This window comes from Hipposideros armiger, unplaced genomic scaffold, assembly GCF_001890085.2.
Source record: "Hipposideros armiger isolate ML-2016 unplaced genomic scaffold, ASM189008v1 scaffold_285, whole genome shotgun sequence".
In the NCBI taxonomy this organism is placed as follows: domain Eukaryota; kingdom Metazoa; phylum Chordata; class Mammalia; order Chiroptera; family Hipposideridae; genus Hipposideros; species Hipposideros armiger.
In genome coordinates this window covers 1,647,203-1,670,108 of record NW_017731635.1, presented here as the reverse complement: position 1 = coordinate 1,670,108, position 22,906 = coordinate 1,647,203, and the positions used below count along the sequence as shown (strand labels likewise).

The 22,906-nt window shown below is 48.3% G+C and overlaps 1 protein-coding gene across 3 annotated transcripts; it reads right to left on the bottom strand.

Annotated features, from left to right (window-relative positions):
- Positions 1-2,493: 2,493 nt before the first annotated feature.
- On the bottom strand, positions 2,494-21,987 carry CHAF1B (chromatin assembly factor 1 subunit B). Of its 3 annotated transcripts, none has more exons than XM_019658620.1 (14): positions 21,888-21,987; positions 20,945-21,145; positions 20,353-20,485; positions 17,878-17,995; positions 17,402-17,505; positions 13,916-14,012; positions 12,280-12,364; positions 10,947-11,040; positions 9,748-9,817; positions 9,557-9,657; positions 6,887-7,037; positions 5,643-6,074; positions 3,855-3,949; positions 2,494-3,296 (listed from the first exon to the last, which is right to left on the bottom strand). In XM_019658620.1, exons 2-14 carry the CDS (start codon positions 21,068-21,070, stop codon positions 3,205-3,207), a joined length of 1,698 nt encoding a protein of 565 aa, XP_019514165.1. In that variant the 5' UTR covers positions 21,071-21,145; positions 21,888-21,987; the 3' UTR covers positions 2,494-3,204. The 3 variants fall into 3 exon arrangements, with proteins under 3 accessions (XP_019514165.1, XP_019514167.1, XP_019514166.1); XM_019658622.1 differs by having other exon boundaries at positions 9,566-9,657; positions 21,888-21,986; XM_019658621.1 differs by lacking the exon at positions 21,888-21,987 and adding an exon at positions 21,755-21,865.
- Positions 21,988-22,906: the final 919 nt, after the last annotated feature.

Sequence of the window (22,906 nt, the reverse complement as noted above, 5' to 3'; positions counted from 1 at the left end):
GGGAGCAGACTGAAATACAGGAAATAACCCCGAAGGGAAGCTGCCTGATCCCGGGGACTCCACGTGGGCATGGGGGCGGGCCAGTCATCCTCCACCACCATCTCCCCACTTGGAAGTTCCCAGAGCCAGGAACTAGGGCCCTTCGTTGTTCAAATGGACACTGACAACTATTTTGGTAAGAAGGATCCCCAGCACCGTGAAAATGCAGATGTAAGTGCTTTGAGCAAGGACAACAGAAATGGCTGCAGGGGGGCAACGTGAGTCTCGGGAGGACTGGGCGACTTACACTCCTGGCCATGGCACACCTGACTTTTGGCTGAAGTGCCCGTGCCCTGGAGGACGTCCTGCTCAACAAGGCCCCTCGTAATGGCCAGGGCCTGGTCACCCACTGTGGGCCCTGAGGAGGCACGCACCTCCCCGCCCACCGTGGGCCCTGGCAGCAATGGCGGCTTCCCCCTCTGATGCCCAGGCAGCCCGGCCAGCTTTCCTCCCTCAGACACACAGGTCCCCATCGTCACAGTCCCAGAGTCCAGGGAGCGCAGGTCAAGTTCTCCCAGTAGTAAGCCCAGCCTCACCTGCTTCTAGCTACCTAGCAGCAGGGCTCCCTGACAACTAAACTGCCAGAGATAACCTGGCAAAAAACAAACCAAACCCCCTCCAACTACAGACCCAGAGCGCTGAGAACGCTTGCACACAGTGGCCGGCCGGCCGTGAGAGGGAATACTGCCCAACCGACCTCCAGGCAGTGCTCCTTTGCAGACGGCTCACTGTGTAAATGCCCGGGCAGAAGCGCTTTGGATCAGGACACTGGGGTAACACCACCTGACCTTTTACTACAATTCTGTGATTTACATTCAAGGTCAAGCTGATGAACAGGCAATTAGTCACACCTATAAACTTCAGGCCCTGTGTCCCCGTCCCCCATTACTGCTGCACAAGACAGACGTGTAGACCTGAATATGGCTTCTCCATGGGTGTGGTCAGGGAAGCAGGCCTGCTCGCCAAGAACACGGGACCCTCCATGATCACTCCGGTTTGCACAGGGCTCAGCGACTACAACATACAGCTCACTCCAGCCACAGGATGTTTAAAAATCTTTTTTCTCAGGTCCGGCTGAATGGCTCTGAGTTGGTTAAGAACGCAAGCTCTGAGCAACAGGGTCGCCGGTTCGATTCCCACATGGGCCAGTGAGCTGTGCCTGAGCTGAGCTGAGCTGCTGCTGAGCTGTGAACAGGTGGCAGGATGGCTAAGCTGGTGAGAGCTTGTGCTCCTAACAACAAGGTTGCTGGTTCGACTCCCGCATGTGATGGCGGCTATGCCCGCCCGCAACTAACAGTGAACACGGCACCATGAGCTGAGCAGCTGCGAGCTGCTGAAAGGCGGCCAGATGGCGACTGGATTTGGAGCAGAGCTTGCTGCGCCTTCCACAACTAAGACTGAAGGACAACAACTTGGCTGTTTCCCTTCCTCAATTCCCCAATAAAATCTTAAAAAAACAACAAAGAATCTTTTTTTCTCTGAAGAGCTGATGGCATCTCCTAAGTGTGGTAGCCCTGGTAAAGAAGCTTTTTTGTCAGTCAGTGATGAACCGGAGCATAAGAAAAAGCATTCAGTTGAAATGCATTTACCAGAAGAGACCATATCCAGTGAAAGCTTTTTCTCTTATTTCCCAATCATGGCCACGCATCAGAATTACTCAGGAGGCTTGAAAAAATCCTGATGTTCAGACCATGGCCCGAATCAATTAGGCCAGACCCCTGGCTGGGGACCCAGGTGTCAATACTTTTGTCAGCTCTTTGAGTGATTTAAATGTGCAGCTAAGGTTGGGAACCACTGGTCAGAGCAGACACTGCCTGACACTTTGAAATGTCTTCACACTGAATAAGGCTTACGTGTGCTTTACTACAAGCCTGCGTCATTCACCTTCCAGTTCTCTGTACTCAATCCTCCCTAGTTTGCCACTCTCCCGTCTTAAAGGGAGGCAAATCCTTTCCCTGGCTAACCGAGTTGTGGATTAAGCAACAAACTGATGCATTTTTCCAGTTATTTTCTTTGTCGCTAGTACCATGAGCTAAAAAGAATGCATTCTCCCATTCCTCGACCGGCTTCCTGTCAGGCTTGGTGGGTAGGCCCTGGACTGTCACTGATGTGATGTCTGCCGGATCGGGAAGCCCTGAGTGCAGCACCCTCATTTACACGACTCCGTGTTCATTATGTCAAAGTGACAGCCATCAAGCATTATGACATTGAGCTGTAACACCTCTTCTCAATGTGAAGCAGCAGTGTCAGCTTCGAAGCTGGGGTTCCACCCAGTGGCCACACAAGCCCCCCCACCCAGCGTCTCCTGAGCTGAGAAGACTTCACGAGCGACTGCCCCTTGGAGCTACAACCGCACTTCAGAGCCCTTCCCAAAAGAAACAGAGAACAGGCCATCGTCCTCTGAGGGACGGAGAAAGCAAAGGCAGAGGCGTACATTGTTACGTTGATATTTTTTGCTTTAAAAAAATCAATCTAAACAGTTAACCTACTTGGGATACCAAATTGTACCTAAAGGAAAATCTCAATTCTCCCTAAAAAGAAAAAGACAACAAAACAGAATAAAAATGTGAAGGAAATACGCCAAAACAGTAACAAGGGTTCCTTCCGTCTGGGGGTGTGATGATGGGGAGCTCCACCTCCAACCCCCTTTCTCTACTTTACTCTAGTTTACTAACTTACTAGGAGCATTATTACCTTTAAAATCAGAAAGCAAATATAATAAAATTCCAAAAATGAATCAACTATTTAGAAGCTAAATCTAATAACCATTCAAACATTCTAAAATTCGACAGAAGAAACCTTCACAAATTACTTTCCAATTCCAACTTTAGGAGTCCACCCACAAAGTGTCTGTCCTTTCACAGAAGTATGTCAGGGAGGGCTGACTGATTTCCACACCAGGCTCCAGTTTCAGAAACTCATCAAAAAGAGGATTTTGTCTATTGCAACGTTCACATCTCCGAGGTAAATTATATACTGACCACAGAGCAAACGTATTTCTGGAGAAGAACCGGTTTGTGTATATGTTACAGAAATCAATTTACTAGTGTCCAACAGGCTCCTTCTGATGGCCCTGGTCTCAGGGGTCTTCAGCCTAGGTAGCCCCTTCCCTGTGCAGCTGGGGGTCCCCAGACCTGGTAGCCTTCAAGCACAAGACAGGTCTCATCAAGGGTCCAGACCTTGGGTATTTCCTTCGTTTTCACCGAGTTTGGGTCGCTTTAGTTCCGGAGGACTGCTTTGAGGGTTTCCAGGCACCTCTGAAACATTAACAAACACGAGGTTGTGAAACAAGTGAAGGCTTCTTGTAGTTAAGAGCTGACGTTTACAAAATAAATTTTGTGCCCAGACAAGGAACTAGACTGTCTGGCAAGGTCCCATATGCACGTAAGTGGAAGGACCCATACCAGTGGGTCCCAACAAGGGGCGATTTTGCCTCCCAAGGGACAGTGGGCAATGGCTGGTGACATTTTAGAACGTCACGAATAGGGCATGTGGGTACCAACATATAAACATCCCACAATCACAGGACGGCCCCCAAAACAACGAATGGCCCGGCCCAGAATGTCAGCAGAGCCAAGGCTGAGAAGCCTGACTGACGCCATCTCCTGCCTGCACCACCAGCCATAGTGCTTTCACAGGAGGTGGGCTCCCTGCGGAGAACCAACAGGCAGCCAGCGAGCTCAGATGATGAATCTAGTAAGACGTTTCCTTGCTTTCTCAGAACTGAACTTAAAATTAGGGGGTGATAATTTCCAAAAGAGCAAAAGAGAAGATAACCTCTTTAATTATATTAAACTAGTAACAGTATCACTTACCTGATTGAATTTCTTCTGTGGAAGAGGTGGAAATCACACTGGTTGGTGCAGAATTCAGTGGAGTATCTGTCTTTAAGGGTATTAAGCTTATTCTCCTTGATTAAAAGAAGGGGTACATGGTGAATTAGTGCTGTAGGAACTGTTTATGTATGATACCAAAGTTCACAACTACCCAAAGGAAACATTTAAAATTTGCAACTGATCACATCACCCAAGGCATGAGATATGTTGATGTGCCCACTTATTTAGTAACTAAGGATTATGTTCATGTGTTAAGTCAAATCATCATAATAGTCAACTTATACCTTACCCAGTTATCTAAAATTTTCAAAGCTCGTGTTCTGCTAATCATCAGTGCCATCAGAACACCCTGCTAGGTGATGCATATGTACGGCTATCAGACATGGTGTCTACCACGGAAAGCTCCAAAACATAGATGATTCCTTTTTAAATCCAGTTTTAATTTTCAACAACTGTTATTTTAAAAACTACAACTGCAAGAAGCTTGCAAGAAATTTGAGGGGAAAAACTTGAACACCAAAAACATTTTAAAGAACACCTTCCCACTCCCTTCCCCCACTTAAAAACAAATAGAAAAAAAAAAACTGCTAGCCTGCAGAAAGATATCAGATTCAAAAAGAGCCGAGAGGGCCAGCCAAGTAGCTCAGTTGGTTAAGAGCTCGCTCAAGAATGCGAGCTCTGAGCAACAGCGGTTCAATTCCTGGCCCGAGCTGAGCTGCTGCTGAGCTGCCAACAGGTGGCAGGATGGCTCAGGTAAAAAAAAAAAAAAAAGAGCCAAGACTCCCACTAACCCATATATGAGTCTGCAATAAAGTCATGTGAACACAGCAGAGTAAGACACAGAGCTTCTATCATCTTTGTCACTGCCACCCCTTCCCGCTGGGGGCCCCCAGCCCTGGCCCCTCCCAGTGCAGTTTATCTGGAAGGGCAGGAGGCAGGGGATTGGTGAAGGCAGCACCCAGGGCCAGAGGTAACTTCCCTCAGTGTCGGAAAGAAACCTGGTGGCTCTGGGTGACAGAGGACTGTAAGTGGCTCTGTCTGCAGCATGTTCACCAGCCAGACTGCCGTGAGCCGAGGGCAAACATCTGACCGTCACCTGGAGACTATATGTCATCAGACCAGATGTACTATTCACCAGGAGGCAGTCTGCTGGACACGGCAAACACCGCCTCATGGTGTTCCTTTGATTTCCTGCCTACTGTAAAGTGCCCATGATGGTTCTAGGTGAAGAAGGGGACACAATTCCTACCTGAAGGGGCTTGGAATCTAACAGGGAAAACAGAGGCACATATGAAACCCCTGCAACTGAATGTGATGTGTTGTAACAGAGAAAAGGGCTGATGGGACATCCAAAGTGGGCCTTTCAGGACTCTAGTGTCACCAAGGGGAGCAGATGTCCAGGCCTTCCCAGAGGAAGGTCAGGGCAGAGGCTTCCAAGGGCAGAGTGTGCTCAGGAACCCTGACTTTCAGAGTTGGAGGAGATGAAGGCACGGGGCGAGTGCCAACAGTCCTGGACGGTGAGGGAACCACACCTGTACACGTGCCACGCACAGGAGTCTGGCCCTCACCCGACAGGTAGGAAACAGGGAGCCCCAGAGTCTCCGAGCAAGGAAGTGGCACTCTCAGGCGTGAGGTCAGGAACCCTCTCTGGCAGCCGTATGAAATGTGCGCTGTGTGGAATTTCACCTGCTAATGGGTGGGGCCTTTTGGTTTGTATTTTGTGTTTCAATGGCACTGCCCATCTCTTCTTCCATCGGGAGTCCTTACCGGGGTGTCGTCTTGCTCCAGGCCTGCAGTGTGTTCAGCGTGACCCTCCGGGACGGGGGGCCTTTCGGGTGCTGACTGCCGGGCTGCAGGGCTTTGTCCTCCGAAGGCCCGGGCACCGAGCTTCTGGCGGCAGCAGCAGTCGGGGCCGTGTCCTTGGCCGCTGTCAGGGCTGGAGACGGTTTCGCCTGAGTGGGGGTCGTACAGGAACTGCTGGGGTCTTGGATTCTGCTGGTGGGTGTTCCCTCTGCCAGTCTGGGTCCTGGCAGAGACCCTTGGTGTGTCTGACTTTTAGTTTTCTTTGCTGTGTCAGGAGTTTTCTCACTCAAATCTGGCTTTTCTTTCAAAGGTATTCCAAGTTCATCCTTCTCAAATGTCACGAATGAACAATAGCCATCCGTGGAAGAAATGGCCAGGAAGGCCCCATCGCTGGACCTTTGTTCCCAAAACAGGAGAAAAAGTTAGCAACTTCCCCAAAGTCTAGGGGCCACTCTTCGTGCTCTCACTACTAGTTAGAAAAAGGAAGTTCAAGCAAAGTCACAAGCTTTGTTTGAAGGCAAAAAACACATGACTAAGGCGGGGTCTGTGCGACCTCTTTCCTCATGCCTCTCCTTCCCCAAGCCCGCCGTGATTCTCTACGGCACGGCGCTACGATGTTTCTGCACTGTCATCGAATGCACCTAAATAAAGGTGAGATGACCTTTTTATTCCAAGATAAAAAAAGAAAACTGAAAGCAGGAAAAAAGACTTATAAAGAGTAAGAAATGGATGGCATGGCTAGGCCTTGGCCGGAGTTCGAGCTGGGCCCCAGCGGGCAGGGGCGGGGGAAGGGAAGGGGGGCTGGAGCAAGTAATGAGGGGCTGAGGACCTCAAGTGGAAAGCAGAGTACAAAGTGGACCTCGGGACAGTCACGGTTCTGGGCAGTGAGGGCTCCCAGGGGTGGGCTTCCCCGGGGCAGCCTGGTAAGTCCCCAAACAACCCGGGCCTCTCGTGAGTTTATGAGAATTACATTAACCCCACAGGGTAATCTAAGTGACACTAACACCCACTGATGTTACAACCGGAAGTGGTACTGTAGCAAATTAAAAATGGCTTTCTTTTTAATTTTGATTCCTTTAAAAAACAATGTAAATAAGGGGTAAAACAGTCCTCTGTAGTAATGAAATGCTCCCAGACCCAAGGGTCCACTCCAAGGTAACATACACTGTGCCTCCTCCATCCGCCTTCCCTCATCACCAGCCACTCACCAGGAAATGTCACTCAGGGTGTGGTAATGTATGTTAGACACGTAACCAAAAGGGAAGAGCTGCTGGGTGTCGTAAAAGAGCACCGAGTCCTCAGAAGCCACAGCAAACACCAGGCGATAGGGCAGCGGCACCAGCTGTCCTGATGGTCCTTCTGTGGGGGTGGGGAACAGGGACAAAGGGAGGACAGTAAGACAAGCAAAAGCCAAGTGCCCGAAGGAAACCAGTTACAAATCCACCCCTCAAAGCCCTCTCCCAGAGGACAAACATGGCACACTTTTACGACTAGTTTGCTGTCTGCTTCAGGAAAGAATTCAGTTCTTTATTTTACATATAAATGTATGAATAAAGGAGAACCACGGATGAACCAATGAGGACACGGTGTCAAGACCCAAGAATCATGGGCACCCGAGGTCCAAACAGAAGGCGGGGGAGGGGTGCTGTGGTGTGAACAGGGCAAATCAATCTGAGGGGTCACTTTCTTACAAGGAAAAATAAGGGTCCCATAGAAACCTTTTATAAAGCAATGTTCTGATGCTCTTTCAAGTTAATTTATTCATTCACATAAAGGATTAGAAAGTTAAAAACAGTGTCTGCTTCCAGCCACGGAGCGACACAGGCTCAATTTGTCCTGATTTTTTCAAACACTGAGCATCGGGCAATGAAGGGAGTTGATCCCCGAGCGACGGGAAGCAAGAGAGCTTCAGTGCGCATCGCCCCAGCTCACTGCCGGGAGTTTCCAGGCCCCGCAGAGGTGGCGGAGCCCCGCGGCGCCCAGCAGATGCCCTGCGCTGACAGGACAGAACTGGGAGTCCTGGTTGGCCACGGCCGCCCGGGCTCACGGGATGGAGGAGCGGAGACGGGAGGGAGAGCTGCAGACCTGCAGGGGCGCTCTCGTCTTCGGGTGCACACTGACCGCTCAGAGCATGTGCGAGGGAATGACCTGCGGTCTGACCCGAGGTCTGAAGCAGAACGGCGGGAAAGAAAGAGCAATCCCGGAAGCTCACACCAGCCAGAGTGGGACAGCTCTGGCTTCACGGGCATCAGTGACACTGAGGACTGAACCTCAGCAGTGGGGTAATTCACCCTCGACTTTGTGATCCACATAACAAAGCTTAAACTGCAGGGCCCGTAGGAAGCAGAATGTTTCCCGGTAACTTCACTGCATCCCAGAATAAAGCTCAAAAATCTCTGTAAAACTAAAAAGCATAGGGGGTGATCGGTTAGCTCAGTTTATTAGAGCGTGGTGCTGATAACACCAAGGTTGCCAGTTCGATCCCCGCATGGGCCACTGTGAGCTGTGCCCTCCTTAAAAGAGTCAACTATGCCATTGTAGCATGAAAGCAATGTGTAACCAATGACCATGGCTGTTCCCCAATAAAATTAAAAAAAAAAAAAAGTATACCCAGGAACCACTAAGGTAAAATTCACAATGTCTGGCACCTAATAAAAAATTACAGGGCATGCAGAGCAGCAGGAAAATATGATCCACAATGAGAAAAAAAAATCAAAACCAACCTTTTGTACATGACGACATGAGTTATGATAAAAACTGTATTCCGTGTGTTCAAGAAGCAAGACGAAAGATGGAGCATGTTAAGTAGAGACATGGAATATATAAGAAAGACCCAAAAAGAACTTCTAGAGATGAAAACTACGATGTCACAGATGAAAAGTACACTGGATGGCACCAAGGGCAGATTACACAGATCAGTGAACTCAAAACACAGCCACAGAACTATCCAAAATAAAACACTGAGAGAGGGCTGGCCGAGTGGCGCGATGGTTAAGAACTGGCTTGGGATGCCAGAGGGCCCCGGTTCGGATCCCACATATGAGGGCCAGTGACACTGCCCTTTACAGCTAAGATGCTGAACAACGGCTCAACCTGGAGCTGGGCTGCCGTGAGTCGCCGGCGACGGCGTAGGCTGCAGCCCCTGTGGCAGTGGGTTGCCATGGGCTACCGTGTGTAGCCAGCAGCCAGCGTGAGGGGCCAGCAGCCGCAGTGAGCGGCCGTCCAGAAGCCGGCGACTGATCTGCCTCGCCCGGGAAGAGCGCAATGATGGTGCCAACTTGGGCCAGTGAAGCAACGTCCTCCACAACTAGACTGAAGAACAAAAGGACAGCAACTTGTCTGCTCCCCTTCCCCCAATTCCCCAGCACTGTTCCCATCCCCCCAATTCCCCAATAAAAATCTTAAAAAAAAAACACAAAACACTGAGAGAAAAAAGAACAAGTAAACAGGGAAAGCAGTCATCTGTGGGATAACTGCAAATGGCCTAACACACATATAGTTGAGGCCTCTGAAGAAGAGGAGAGGGGATGACAAAGAAACACTTGAAGAAATAATGGCCGAAATCCCCCAAATTTGGAGTAAAGTTAAAAAACAAAGAAAAATCCAATTCATACATAATTTTACTGCAGAAAAAATTGATAATGAATGACATTCAACCTGTTTCATTCCTTTAAAGTTGCTTTAAACAAAGAAAGTGAGTTCTGGACAATGCAAACAACTGACATATTTGGGTCACATCAGCCTTTGCTCCAGCTCTAAAGGGTAACTAAACTGGACCAAACCCACATACTCATCTTTCCCCACAAGATAAAATTCAAATCACCACCCCACGCTGGTGACCTGCCTCAGAGAGAAACCCTAACACAGCCTCTGCGGACCTGAGGTACCTGTTTCCATCACCGGCCTCAACTCAAAGTAGACGGGACAGCAGCGGACAGCAAGTGTCGCTTTCCCCGGACACGGGAGGTGAGCAATAGGCCTAAAGATTAATCATAGTTTTAGAAAAAGGCATCGTCACTCAACAAAAGCAAAAAGTGTAAATGTTTCAAATAGTTCTTCAATGGCATACCTCTTAAGGTTTTTCCTGGAGAAAATATAAGTTGTGTTCGTTACATTTTCACCAGATTCCACGCATCCGGCTGGGGAAGCAGGAAAGAGGGCGAGGAAGGAAAGGCGGTGTTTTATTAACCTGTTCACCAGCAAAAACTCTGAAGCATCCCATCTGGTCTGTATAATAATTTCCCCCAAAAGATGTGTATCCCCTGGGCAACGTTTTTGTGACTGAGGACAATACAAGCACAGTGTCTGGGCTCAGCCCTTACTCTGGTTCTGCCCACCTGTCATCTCACCCGAGTGTCATCTCACCTGAGGGGCTGGGCTGCCCCCGGACCCACTTCTGGATCTGGGCAGGAAGAATTTAAAACGGGAACCCCAGCTACAGAAGACCTTTGTCTGAGAATCCAGCTGAAGCGCTGGGACTATATCCCCCGTTCTGTCCCCTGGATTCTGACCTCGGTTGTCATCCAGAGACTGAGATTCAGGCCTTTTCCCATCTGCCTGATGGAGCCAGGAGACCTGACCCTCTGCCCAAATCTCCAGCCCCTGCGGAAGCTGACTTTGCTCTGGGCAGTAGCCCATACTTGAGAGCTCTTCTCCACTCACCCCGGGATGTACTTAAAACCAGGTCAGACCCTGTCAGAGAAGGACTGTCAAACACAGTTGCTCTTGGGGACAGCTCCCCGTCTTACGTTGACATTTCTTGCTGCATATACACATATATAAACTTACACGTGACCATTTCGTATCTACTGGGAAGGGCAGCGGACAGTATCAGTAGTCTTCCTACTCTGTCCCCATCTCGCCCCATCCGTCCACCCCTAAGCATCCACGCTGACGTACCGTTATGTCATTTCTATATTTCCTCCGTGCTCACAGAATCATTACAACCAGTTATAACTGAATTGCATATATATGCATATGGTGGGTTTTTTAGTTTATTTTACAAAATGGAGTATTATTTAGACTTTTTCTTATTTTGCTTTTCTTAGCCAACTGCTCACAAAAGTTAACGTGGATAGCATTGATGCATTTTTTTTCTTTTCCTCTCCCTTCCTCAGTTCTCCTCTCTTATTTTATTTCTATTCTTATTTTTGCCTTTGTCCTATATCCACACATTACATCTGATATTGGCACTCATTCTGGAGGTAATAAGAGGAGACAACCCTCCGGCCTGTGTCCTGGCAAGGCCCTGGGCTTTGTGAAACACACCTGGTGCGAGGAGCAAAGACCCGTCAGGAGTAAAGCTGAGTCTGCGAAAGAACGACTTCATGCTGTCGTCATGAAACATCCGGTAACTTCTTGCCTGTGGCACAAAGTTCAAACATTATTCCAAATCTTTCCATTCACAATAAAGGCTTACCACTTCCTAGATATTTTTTTTTACGTGTTACCATTTATTATTGATATAATAATAAATGAAACTGAAATACATTACAAATCAAATAATCATGCAGGTCTGCAAGAGTCATCAGTTGTGAACGCATCATCTTTTAGTTAAGGAAAGCTTATGTGTTTGCGTGGTTCTTCGATCAATTTTAAAAACACCTCTGGGTAAACACACCACACCGTCAACAGTGGTTAGTGTGGGGATGAGGCTGCAAGCAAGCGGGGAGGCAACTAGGCGTCCTTTGCTTGTGATCTGTGTGCGTACATTTAGAATTTCCAACCGAATGAATACTTCTTTAAAAAAAATATAGTTGATCATTAAACTGCTAACCATATCAAACATGTCTTGCCCATCCGTGTGAAAGTTTTTGCTACCATTCACCAACACTTTACGAACATGAAGACTTGAATTCTCAAGAATCCAAGGAAGCATTTGTCCTCACATTACAAAGCATGTGCCCTCGCAGCACCAGCCAGCTCACGGCCCACACAGCCTTTGCCTGCCGCCTTTTTTTTTTTTTTATAGACTTGCTCCCTTGTGCCTAAGTGCCTGCCTCTTAGTCTTGATTACTCCAGGACCAGGGTCCTATTTTCATTCGCCAGTTCTTGCTAAGATCAAAATCCTTCCTATTTCTGAATGCCAGAACAGCGGCTGGGTCCCTGCTACCTGCTACTGGAGTTCTCCATCTACCATCCACCGCCTGTTGCTGGAGGACTGACACGCCTCCTTCCTGTGCATGGTGCTAGGATCCTCCTAGGTCGGCAGCACTCGACCCTCACTACACTTTGGAATCCCAGAGGCCCTGCCCACCTCAAGCCACGCGAATCATGGCTCAGGAGTGGGGCCTGGGCCTCATAGTTTTTCATGCTTCCCACATCACTCTACAGTGCAGCCAGATTAGGAAACCACTATCCCCCACCATCAGCTCTCCCCCAGCCCCCAGATGTCTCCATTTCCAAACAGACCACACTAACTGGGCCCTGACTGTCAGAGAGGAAATCTCACTGTGGTTCGGGTGTCGGGTCCTTGACACAGTGATTTAGCACTTAGGCACAAGGGAGCAAGTCTATAAAAAAAAAAAAAGGTGGAGGCGTTCACGGCTTCCTAAATCTCAACTAAAGTACGGCTACAATGGAATATCAAAATATTTCATACCTCCCCTTCAGCCCCTACTCCAGGCAGCATCTTCGAAATATTAAAAGCCACACGTTTCTTCTGGATGCTGTACACCCTCAGGATCCTAAATAAAGAAGAAACGTCAGATTTATCTCTTCTAGTAAATGAATTCTGTTTCCCACAGAAACAATCCACTAACAAAACTGAAGATGGCTTAAATAATTTTTGGCCGGCAAAACCATTTTCCAACGACTTTCCCACTTAACTGAGTAATGATGACAGAAGCAAGTATTAACACCGAAAAAGGTATCACTAATGAAGTGGAGAAATATGTCATCATTTCATCTTTTTATTGAATGTTTCAACTTCTCAAATAATATGTACTTTAGGCTTGGCCTTGTTTTTCAGGTCTTAGACGCCTAGCCCAGTGGCAATTTGTGTGACTGTGCTGAAGTTTACTTTTTATTTTGTGTTGAACAGTCTAGTCCTCAGAGACTTGTAAGAGTAACGAAAACACCATCAGGTAACTTTGGCTGCTGGTAACTCCTATCACTCCCACTAACTAATCAGACTCTTTCACTCCTGATGGCCTCAATAAAAAACATATTTCAGAAAATAATAACATTTGGGATAGTAACAGGAGTTTATGAAAAATACACACTAACTCTTCCATCTTGCTTTCATTCCAGGGCCATCTGAAATTAAACTTCCTCTAATTAAAAGTAGTTCAATAAATATTCAAAAGGACTATTTTGACTGATGAGTAATATGCCTTACACCTCTGATATACTTTTTTAATTCCTTGTTCCAAGAACACAATTAAATGCAATACCAGTACACACAGCAGTTAAGTCCTCCTTTCAAAAGGAACAAAAGACTTTATATTAATTTAAATGGAGGCATTAAAAATCATGTATTAGTAAATTGTAATCAAAAAATGAAATAGGGGCTGGCTGAGTGGCTCAGTTGGTTAAGAGCACAAGCTCTGAGCAACAGGGTCACCAGTTCGATTCCCACATGGGCCAGTGAGCTGGGCCTGAGCTGAGCTGCTACTGAGCTGCCAACAGGTGGTAGGATGGCTCAGCTGGTGAGAGCACATACTCCTAACAACAAGGCTGCCAGGTTGACTCCCACATGGGATGGTGGGCCACGCCCACCCGCAGCTAAGACTGAACACAGCACCTTGAGCTGAGCGGCCACAAGCTGCCCATGGGCAGCCAGATGGCGACTGGACTTGGAGCTGAGCTAGCTACGCCCTCCACAACTAAGACTGAAGGACAACTTGACTGCTCTCCTTCCCCAATACAATCTTTAAAAAAATAAAATAAATAGTCCAACCTTATCACTAGGTACTTTGATTGCTTACATCATACTTATACAAGACTTTTCTTTAAAAGTTGCCCATGAAATTTAAATTTAATTCAAAGCTCTTTCTGCATTCATTCGCCCATTCAATAAAGATTTACTAAGTACTAACTTCATGTAAGACACTTACCCTAACGAGTTTCTAATTTTTCTTATGTTGTAAGAATAACAACAAAATGCTTTATATGAAATCAAGAACAAAAGAATCAAAGTGAGAGTATGGTTTATGATGGTTAAGTTGTGATAACATACTTCTGCAGAAAATTTCAAGTAAATAGATATAAAGACAATTTGCCCAATACTAACGCACCTGTCACAGCTCAAGGTAGCAACATACTGACCCAAAGGATCCCAGGCTACTCCTTGTACGTAACTTTTATGTTCATTAAAGATTGAGACCTTTTGTCCTAGAGAAAAAAAGCACACAACAGCATTACGAAAACCTCCTCAAGCACGAATGATGCACACTACAATTTAAGTGTTACTGTCTTTGTACCGTCCCGTCATTCAGCTGGTGGTAGCTGAGACTGCACCAAGCTCTGCGTCAGGCTCTGGGGACAGAAAGACGACATTACACAGCCCCCACTGCTAAGGTACTCACATCTCAATGGTAGAGACAGACCCACGGACAGGCAGGCACACTGCCGCATGATGGAGAGTGAGCTTATGATACAGGGGACAGCTAACAAAGCAGCAGGTGAGGGTCACGGAGACCAGGGGAGCCCGGTTCTTCAGGTCAGGCAGGATGAAGGCCAGTGAAGGGGGTAGAAGGTGTTCTAAGCAAGCCCACGGGGGAAAAGCCAGCTGAGGCATTTGGCGCAATGACAGTAACTGAGAACAGCTAGTGGGTAAGGGGAGAAGCCAACACGGCAAGGTGAGGGGGAGAGGAGGTATGCGACAGAAACGCTGCGGACAAGGAGAAGGCGCTGGGTGTTGACGGTGCGGCTCAGAGGACGCGAGTTGATTATGAGGATGAAGCCCAGGTGTTTGAAAACAGCCTAGAAAGTGCTACTAGTCAGGAGGTGGGAGTAGCCGGGTAAGATCAGGAACCGAACCAGCACAGTGCTAATAGGAATGGATGGACAAGGGACTTTGGGAGAAACAGTTAGAAGGAAAAACCAGGAGCACATAAACATTACCTGAATAAAAAGAGACGGGAGTTATGAAGCCTTGACCATTCTTAAAAAATAAATAAAAAAGAACCTCTTCTCTGAAGAATGGTTAGCTTTCACTCTCTCCCACCTTTCTCCCCTCCCATCCACTCCGCCCTCCGCCCTGGCTTCCACTCCCACTCCTGCTAAAACTGCTCCATGGTACATCGGTTTGGGGCAAGCTTGCCTGCCCCCTCTCCTTCTTGAAACGCTTTTCAGGGAGTCTGCTGAGATGAAGGTGGCTGGGGGTGAAGAGGGCTTATGGAGACCTGGAGTGGTTTGGGGAGCTACTGGGGAGAAGAGGAGGGGACTGACCTCCAAGTGAAAGGGGGTGGGGGACCCTGGGACCCCACCTGAGGCTGGTGAGAGTGCGTCTGCACTGGCCCAGACTGCGGTGGCAGGTTTATAACCAGCTGCTCAGTCTGACCAGGGAACTGAAGGAGGCCGGAACACGATCCCGGGTTGGGGGCTGTCCTGGTGGGTAAGATGGACAGAAAAAGGACTGTGGGGGTGGATGGTGTTCATAAATGATCACCTTGGGGAGCAAGCGGGACAGAGAAAATAGCAGAGGACAAAAAGGGCTCCCAGACCAGGAACCGGAGGGCTCGGCGGACCTGAAAGCTCTAGGAAGAAAAAGAGCAGAAAGTAAAGGTGTGAGCGAACTAACGGAGATGGTTCTGATGGGCAAGTGAAACACTTGGCTTAAGGTGTCACTGACAGGGCAGTTAAATGACAGAGGTCTTTGAAGACGCCCAGAGCTGTGGGGTGAAAGAACTGTGGACTGACACGACATGACAACTGCGGATTAAGCAAACGTTCTTTTGAAAAGTGCTCTCTTTAAGATTTTGACTCAAACTTTGGAGGAACTAAGGTGATTGGCAGTAAAAGGAATCACAACATGTGGAATTCCTTAAATAAAAATTTATTGGCTTTAAATAATTTTGCCTGTTACACATAATAAAAGAAAAACCCTTTACAAAAAAAAAAAAAAAAAAAGGCAGCGCTTTAAGGCCTGATCTCCACACTCCCTGCCGAAACTGCTCCTTCCCCCAGCGTCCCGTCTCAGGAAATGGCACCGTTATCCACCTGGTCGTCAAAAAGCTTGGAGTTACAGCCAATGCATCAAATCCTGTCAGCTTTCTTCAAATTATATCCCAACCAAACCCTTTCTCACCCCGTCCATCACCAGCACCCTGGCCCAAGCCATTATCAGCTCTCTCCTGAATTACTCCTAAGATCCTGTACCACTAACAGGTTCCCTTGCTAGCGCTTGTGTTCTCCTAGGATCAATTTACTACGTGCCACCCACAAACATCTTTTTTAAAACATAAATATAATCCAGCTACTCTCCTGCTCAAAACCCTTCAGCAGCACATGTTACACTTGGGACACAACGAGAAACCCTTCCCATGGTCTACAACCCCCTGTGGCCTGCCGCCCCCATCCTCAGCATCTCCCCCCCCTCTTCTGTTCGCTATCCATTCTTCCCGTGCAGGGCCTCTGCCTTTGCTCTTCCAACTGGCTGGAAAGCTCTTCCCCAAAATAATGCGCACGGCTTGCTCCCCAACTTCATTCAGGTCTCTGTTCAAAGACCACGTGCTCAGAGAGCCTTCCCTGATCACCCTGTCACTCTCCCGCCCCATCGCAGCAGCTATCACTACCGGACATCATACCCGTTGGTGTCTTTGTCTGTCAGAATGTAGCCACCCGTATATGTTCCCAGCGCCTGCAATAGTGCCCAGCACGCTGGCCATGTTCCAGGTCATTACAGCTGGCTTCGGGGGGGTGCTGGACGGACTGTCCAAAGACACGAAAATGATCCAGGACAACGGCCAGATTTGGGGACGAGAAGACAGTGACACCGATCCTCCATTCTGCCGAATGTCGGGGACTAATCAGAAAGAGCGTGACGGAGATGAGGCAAGATGGAGGATGCTTTAGCTGGACAGGACGGTGCTCAAAGAACAGGCTTTTACAGAGAGGATGAAAACGGGACTGACGCTCGGGGCGACAGGGGCCCCACTAGGGCACCTGGCTTGTGGGAGAATCAGAAGCCTGTCCTACGGAAGACAGCAGAGGAAGAGGCTGGGAGAAAACGTGGAGCTGAGGGAGTACGGCCTGCAGGGTTGAGCATCAGCACGGCTGGCCTCTGGCACTTCATGCTCTTTTAACACTGTAACTTCTCAGGGTCTACATCTCCCCAGCTAGAGAGCAGGCTCGCGAAAAGCAGCGACATGTGCCTGGCTTTCCTTGATCTCCGAAAATGGAAAGCTGATCCCACCACCCGGACATGGAGACTTCAGTGCCCCATTAGTTATGACCTTCCGATCGTCCCAAGATCCCAAGCTCCACAAAGGCCGGGGTCAGCCCTGTCCCTGTCATAGACACATCCCCAGGCCAGGGAGACCCACCCTGCTCTGGCACCAGGAACTCAGGACACCACGGCTAAGCCTCATACACTCTGCCTGGGACCCTAAAACTGAGCTGGATAGCGGCATGTGGACGAATCCCTAACCTGTTGTGCCAAACACCCATTTTTAGGTCACTAAAGAAACTCTTCTCACTCCTTTAAAGACAACGCAGGGCAGGCTTTTTAGACACTTAGAATATTCCTTCCCCTGATAACAACAAAAACATATAGCTACCTTTACTGACATCCCATATGATGGCCGTGTTATCTACGGAGGCAGAAGCCATGAAATTCCCATCAGATGCCCAGCAAATATCATACACATCTTCTAGGTGGCCCCTAGGATCGAAAGAGGAAAGAGAGGGGAGAAAGGAGAGAAAAACTATCAAAAATGTAAAGGCAAACTCAGGGACCAGACCACACATTAGAATGGGATTTTAGAAAGTTCCACTGGATCTTTATTAGCTATAGCTACAATCTACTACCTTCAAGGATAGTTGTAGCTTTAAAACTGACTCAATTTTACTAAGAGAAATTTTATAGCAAAACTAAGAAAATCCATTTTAATCATGCTTTTATCTTTTAAAACTATTCTCTTATTTCTGTCTTGCATAAGTAAAAGTTTCAAGTGAGATATAAAAGTCAAAGTGCCTATCAGCTGAATGCACGGAGGCGGTAATGACCCACTCCCATGGTCCCTCCCGGGGTTACCTCAGGGTTTTCACCACGGTCCAGTTCTCCTTATTCAGCTGAGCCTCGTCCTCATCCTGAAAAGCAATCTGCTCTGGCTCCTTGTTATCATTCACCTTCCACAGCAGAATGATGGCATCTGTGGGGTGATTCAATTAAAGGTAAGTGGTGCTTCTGAAGGAATATCATCACTTCCACAGCCACGGTCATCGGCAAATAGACCAGCTGACAGGGAGGAGCTGGGCCTCCCCACTTGGCCCACCTGCCAAGTACAGGCGCTAAGTGTCGTGACAATTTGTAATTGTGACTTCTCTGGGGTGGGAATGGAAGCTTGGTGGGGGTGCCAGGCCCCAGCTTTGTTCCCTGGTCCCCTGGAACCTGCGCAAGTGGTCAGCGAAGGGAAAGGTGGGGGTGGATACAAATGGGGAGCTATAAAATGACAATTAAAAAAAATAAGCCATGCTTTATTGCACACCCCTTCACTTCTGGATTTTTAGGGCAATAAGCAATATTTATGTTGTTCAGTAGGCACTTCGGCCACAACGATTCACTTCTCAGAATGTGGACAAGAAAAACAGGTTTGCCTTCTGAACAAAAACTCCAAAATCAAACCCATACCAGATCAGAGCTATACAAAGTCACCTTAAACAGAAGGGTTCAAGGCCAACAAAACACCACTGCGGAGTGACTGACTACCTTAACAAATCTAAAGGCATAACCTGTAAATGACTGAATAGGAAAAAAACAACAGCCAAGGGCCACCAACACAAGAGGTGGCAAAACGTTCCTAGCTGTTAACTTAGCAAGTCACTTGATACCTCAGTGTCCTCACCTGTAAAATGGGGATAATAACAGTATACCTACCTCAGAGAGCTGTTTGAGGATAAAATGAGTTAATATGCATCAAGCACTTACAACAGGAGGCCTGGTACACGGAGAGCCCACATATGTGTCAGCTGTTAAAAGATTACGGACACATCAGATACCTTAGCCCGATGTCATCAATTGTCTGAGTCCTTGACTCCCACGTTCTGACTCCACTCTCACCACAAAACCTGACCATGACCGCCTTCCCTTTGAGAAATGCCTGCAGGAGGGGAGTGAATGAGATGGTTGTGCGGACACCTGCGGTCTCATTCTGAATTAATTGGAATCCTGGGAGCTTGGCTGAGAGGAGACTGGCCCCAACAGATGGACACTCTCCACATGCTGACTAACAGCAAGTTTCTGGGCCTCCGAGGCCAAAGGACTTTGCAAAACTAGTGCTGCCCTGTGCAACCTCACAGGAGACAGCCTGCCAGCCTCCCCAGGTGGTGGTCCCCACTCACCACCTTTCCCCTCTCCATACACGCTCTCAGGACATCAGGGCACTGAATTTAATAACCAGCTCTCTTTTCCTCCTGCAAACAAAATCTGAGGTTTTCATTTTGTACTGCCTTCTAGAATGTTCTAGTGTTAAAGCATGGTAAAAACATTAACTTTTACTCTATAGTCTGAAGAGTGAAGATAGGGAATATATCAAATGGAGTCCCTTTAAGCTGTTAAAATTATTAATGTTATGAAGGCTGAGGCATGAGGAAGGACTATTCTTGTAACTAGCCTGGAAACTCAAACTTTTTGAACTTCCCAGTCCTGTATCAATACCTGGATATTCATCCAAACATACACCAGACCTCCAGATAGCATTCTGATTGCCCACTGAAAAAGTCACGTATCCAGGCCACAGACATCCATTACCAGACTGGCAGATGTGACCACACCTCACGGTGCCCGTCCTCTTGACCACCTGACATCCATCAGCCAGGCTGCCTGACACCTGAGCAATAACCGTCCTGGACGAATCCTAGGCCTAATAACGCAGAACTGGTAATTCTCAACAATGTACTTTTGACTATAAGAACGCTTCTCTTTCCTCTTTGGAACACTTCTGGGGTTTTGCCTAGCTGTGTTCCCAGTGTGGAAACTCTAAGACCCTTGACTAAATCTCTGTCATTTATTTCTAGCCAAAGCCTCCAGATTCTTTTTGAGTTTGTTCAACAAGTTTTATGTCATCTAAGCACAAGCAGAAAGTATGAATCAATCTAATTCCACCAAACAATTTACAGGGCTATTTGGACAATAACCCCTACGCCAATTAATTAATTACACGGAGACATGGGACAGACTGTTACCACTTACATATACTAAACTAATAATCAAGCCAGGACAAGACTCTGACAGCTTGGGACTCTGACAGAATGGGAAACACCTTCCTACTTGACTCCAAACCAGCCCAGTGGGAAAGGGACCATTTTCAAATAGGTCTTCTCAGTTTAGCTTGTCCTCCACCCACTCCTGTTCCCCAGAACATTATTTTACTATTAATAAACTATCTCAATGATAGATTGAGGCAAGCAACCTCTAAAATAAAAAAGCCTATATAAGCTCAAATCTCACTATGTAACATGTGACACATGGGTATGTGTTTTCTAAAGAATTTTGAAGCACAATACTCACCATCTCCTCCTGATGCTAAAATCTCCCCATTTGGAGAAAAACGCACGACATTGACGACTTTGGTATGGCGAGCAAGGTTGGACAAAAATTCAACAATGGCCTTTCCATCTGGTCCTTTTTCTACCTTCCAGATCTGTTGGTACCAAAACATGCATTCAGAGAAACATATAGTGAGCACCTACCTACCACACGGTGCATACTAAAACACTACTATGCTTATTTTCAGGGCGAAAACTTAGTTTTTCTTTTGCAATATAAAATGAAGAAATTTCTTTCTGAAACATCAACCCCACTGTCCCATTGCCTGCTGTCCTCCCTCCGTACCTCTTTCTAGTGCAAACCCTGCTCCAGTAGGAACCTGGCTCCAGATTTCAAAATAATGGGCGTCCAGTTACGTCAATCTAAGAAACATTACCCAAGGAAGAAAGCTGCTTTCTTTTGCTTTCATTGTTCACTCAAGGCCCTGAGAATTTATCCCTCTGGGCTCGATGAGGGAGTCGTTTGCGTTGGGTGACATCAGTTTTAAATAAAAGATTGGAGAATGCTGCTTCACTGGTACTTCTCTGTGCCTTTCTACCTCCACCCGATTTACCCTCACGGTGGTGTCCACCCCCGCGGACGCCAGTTTGTGGATCCTGCCAGCCGCGCCATGTTGGAAGTCCAGGCTGTACACAGGCTCCTTGTTGTGCCAGGCTATTTCACAAGTGATGACTTTCATCCTGCTGAGCCTTGGAGGGGCAACAATATTCCTCGTGCACCGTTCTTTTTCCAAAGACAGGCAAGCTGAAAATCGCTGGAAATGAATATAGCAGGAAAGGTGCATTCAACGCTTATTATGAACCAGGAACCCTGCTAAACATTAAAAATACACGCTGTACTGGGAAAGGATGTTAACGTTGACCTGGGACGTAACACCTTGCGAGTTCTACCTAAAATGTTTTGCTACACCGCGCCTGTTACGTTTGTTCTCCTGCTACGGAAAAGCAAAATGGAACACTCGGGCAGAGAAAATAAAGGGGCTGGGGCTGGGGCTGGCTGCGCAACCGCCCCGGCCTAGTGGGGAATGGCGGGCGCGCCTGGAGAACCAGGAGCCGGGCGCCTCAGGGGAGGGGGCTGCGCGGGAAACCCACATTTCCCAGGAGCCCGGCCGCCCGTGGGAGGGAGCTGTTCGGGGGAGTGGTCCCCACAGGGACCGGGCGGCCAAGGCGGAGGAGGGGGCTACCGGGGAAAAAGGGTCCGCAGAGGGTCGGGGCCCGGGGGAACCCCGCTTCCCAGAGGCGTGGCCTCCCGGGGCAGGGGGCCCCCCTTCCCATGCCTCACGGAACAGGGCGCTGGGCTAGGGAAGCCAACAGCGGGCTTAGCTGAGAGGCCACGCGGGGCAGAGGCCTGGGCGGGAACCCACCGCCCAAACGCGCGCGATCTGGAGCTATCCCGGGCCCCCGCGACCTGCCCTGAGAGAGCTTCTTGCCGCCACCCGGCCGGGCCCGGGCTGGAGACCCACGGGGACGCGGGAGCTAGCTCCGCGGAAACCGTACCTGCAGAGAGGCGTTCAATTCAGGGCTCTTTGGCGCGCGCTACTTCCCGCGCGCCACAGGCCCCGCCTCCGGGTGGGAGGGGCCTCAAGGCGCCCCGCCTGCTCTGGCGCCCTCGGTTGGTCCAGCGGGGGCAGAGTCGTCCAATCAGAGCTAGGCTCACTAATTCCCTACTGGACCCACGCACCGGAAAAACAATGGGGTAGTTCGTTCATCCACTCATTCGTTCATTCGCTTCTTCCCTTGTAGATTTTCTTTTAGCAAAATTTACTGAACATCTGCTATACGCTGGACCCTGTACGGGTGCCGACTACACAGTGGATGGCGAAGCTGACTTAGACTTACCCTCAGGGAATTTACAATTCGGTAACAGGAAGAGAAGAGCGCCCTGTAGGACAGGCGGGGAGGCTGTAACTTGAGACCCTCCCAAGACTACCAGGTCCTTTACTGGTGCAGCAAATGTTTGAGAGCTGTAACCTGTAGCAGACCGCCTTGGTCTCTAGAGTTTCAAACATCAATAAAACAGAGACTGTCTTTGGGCCTCCTGTACACATGTACACAAATATCTATAATAAAAAGATAAAATGAAAGGAGCGTGAAAGGAACAATGTGCTGTTACAGTTCTGAGGACGAGGTTATTTTGGATTTCAAGGCTCAAAGGAAGAGAAGGGGGCATTTAAAGCGGGCTGCAGGTGATGAGCAGCTCTAGAAAATGGGGATTCAAGCTAAAGAAACTCAATGAACAGAGGCACAAAGTGGGAGCAGTGAGACCTGCAAAGGGAAAGGATGAGTGGGGCAATGATCCGGAAGCCTTTGGACGTGAATGCGCAGGTCAAATGGACATGTGTGTTTCAAAGGCAACTTTAATTCTCATTCTAAATTAATTGGAATCCTGATTCCATACATTAGTCTGGGAGCTTGGTGATGAGATTGGTCCTGACAGATGGGCACTCTCCCTTTGGGGACTAACAGGTTTCTGGTCCTTCAAGGCCAAGGGACTTTGCAACCAACCCACCCCCCAC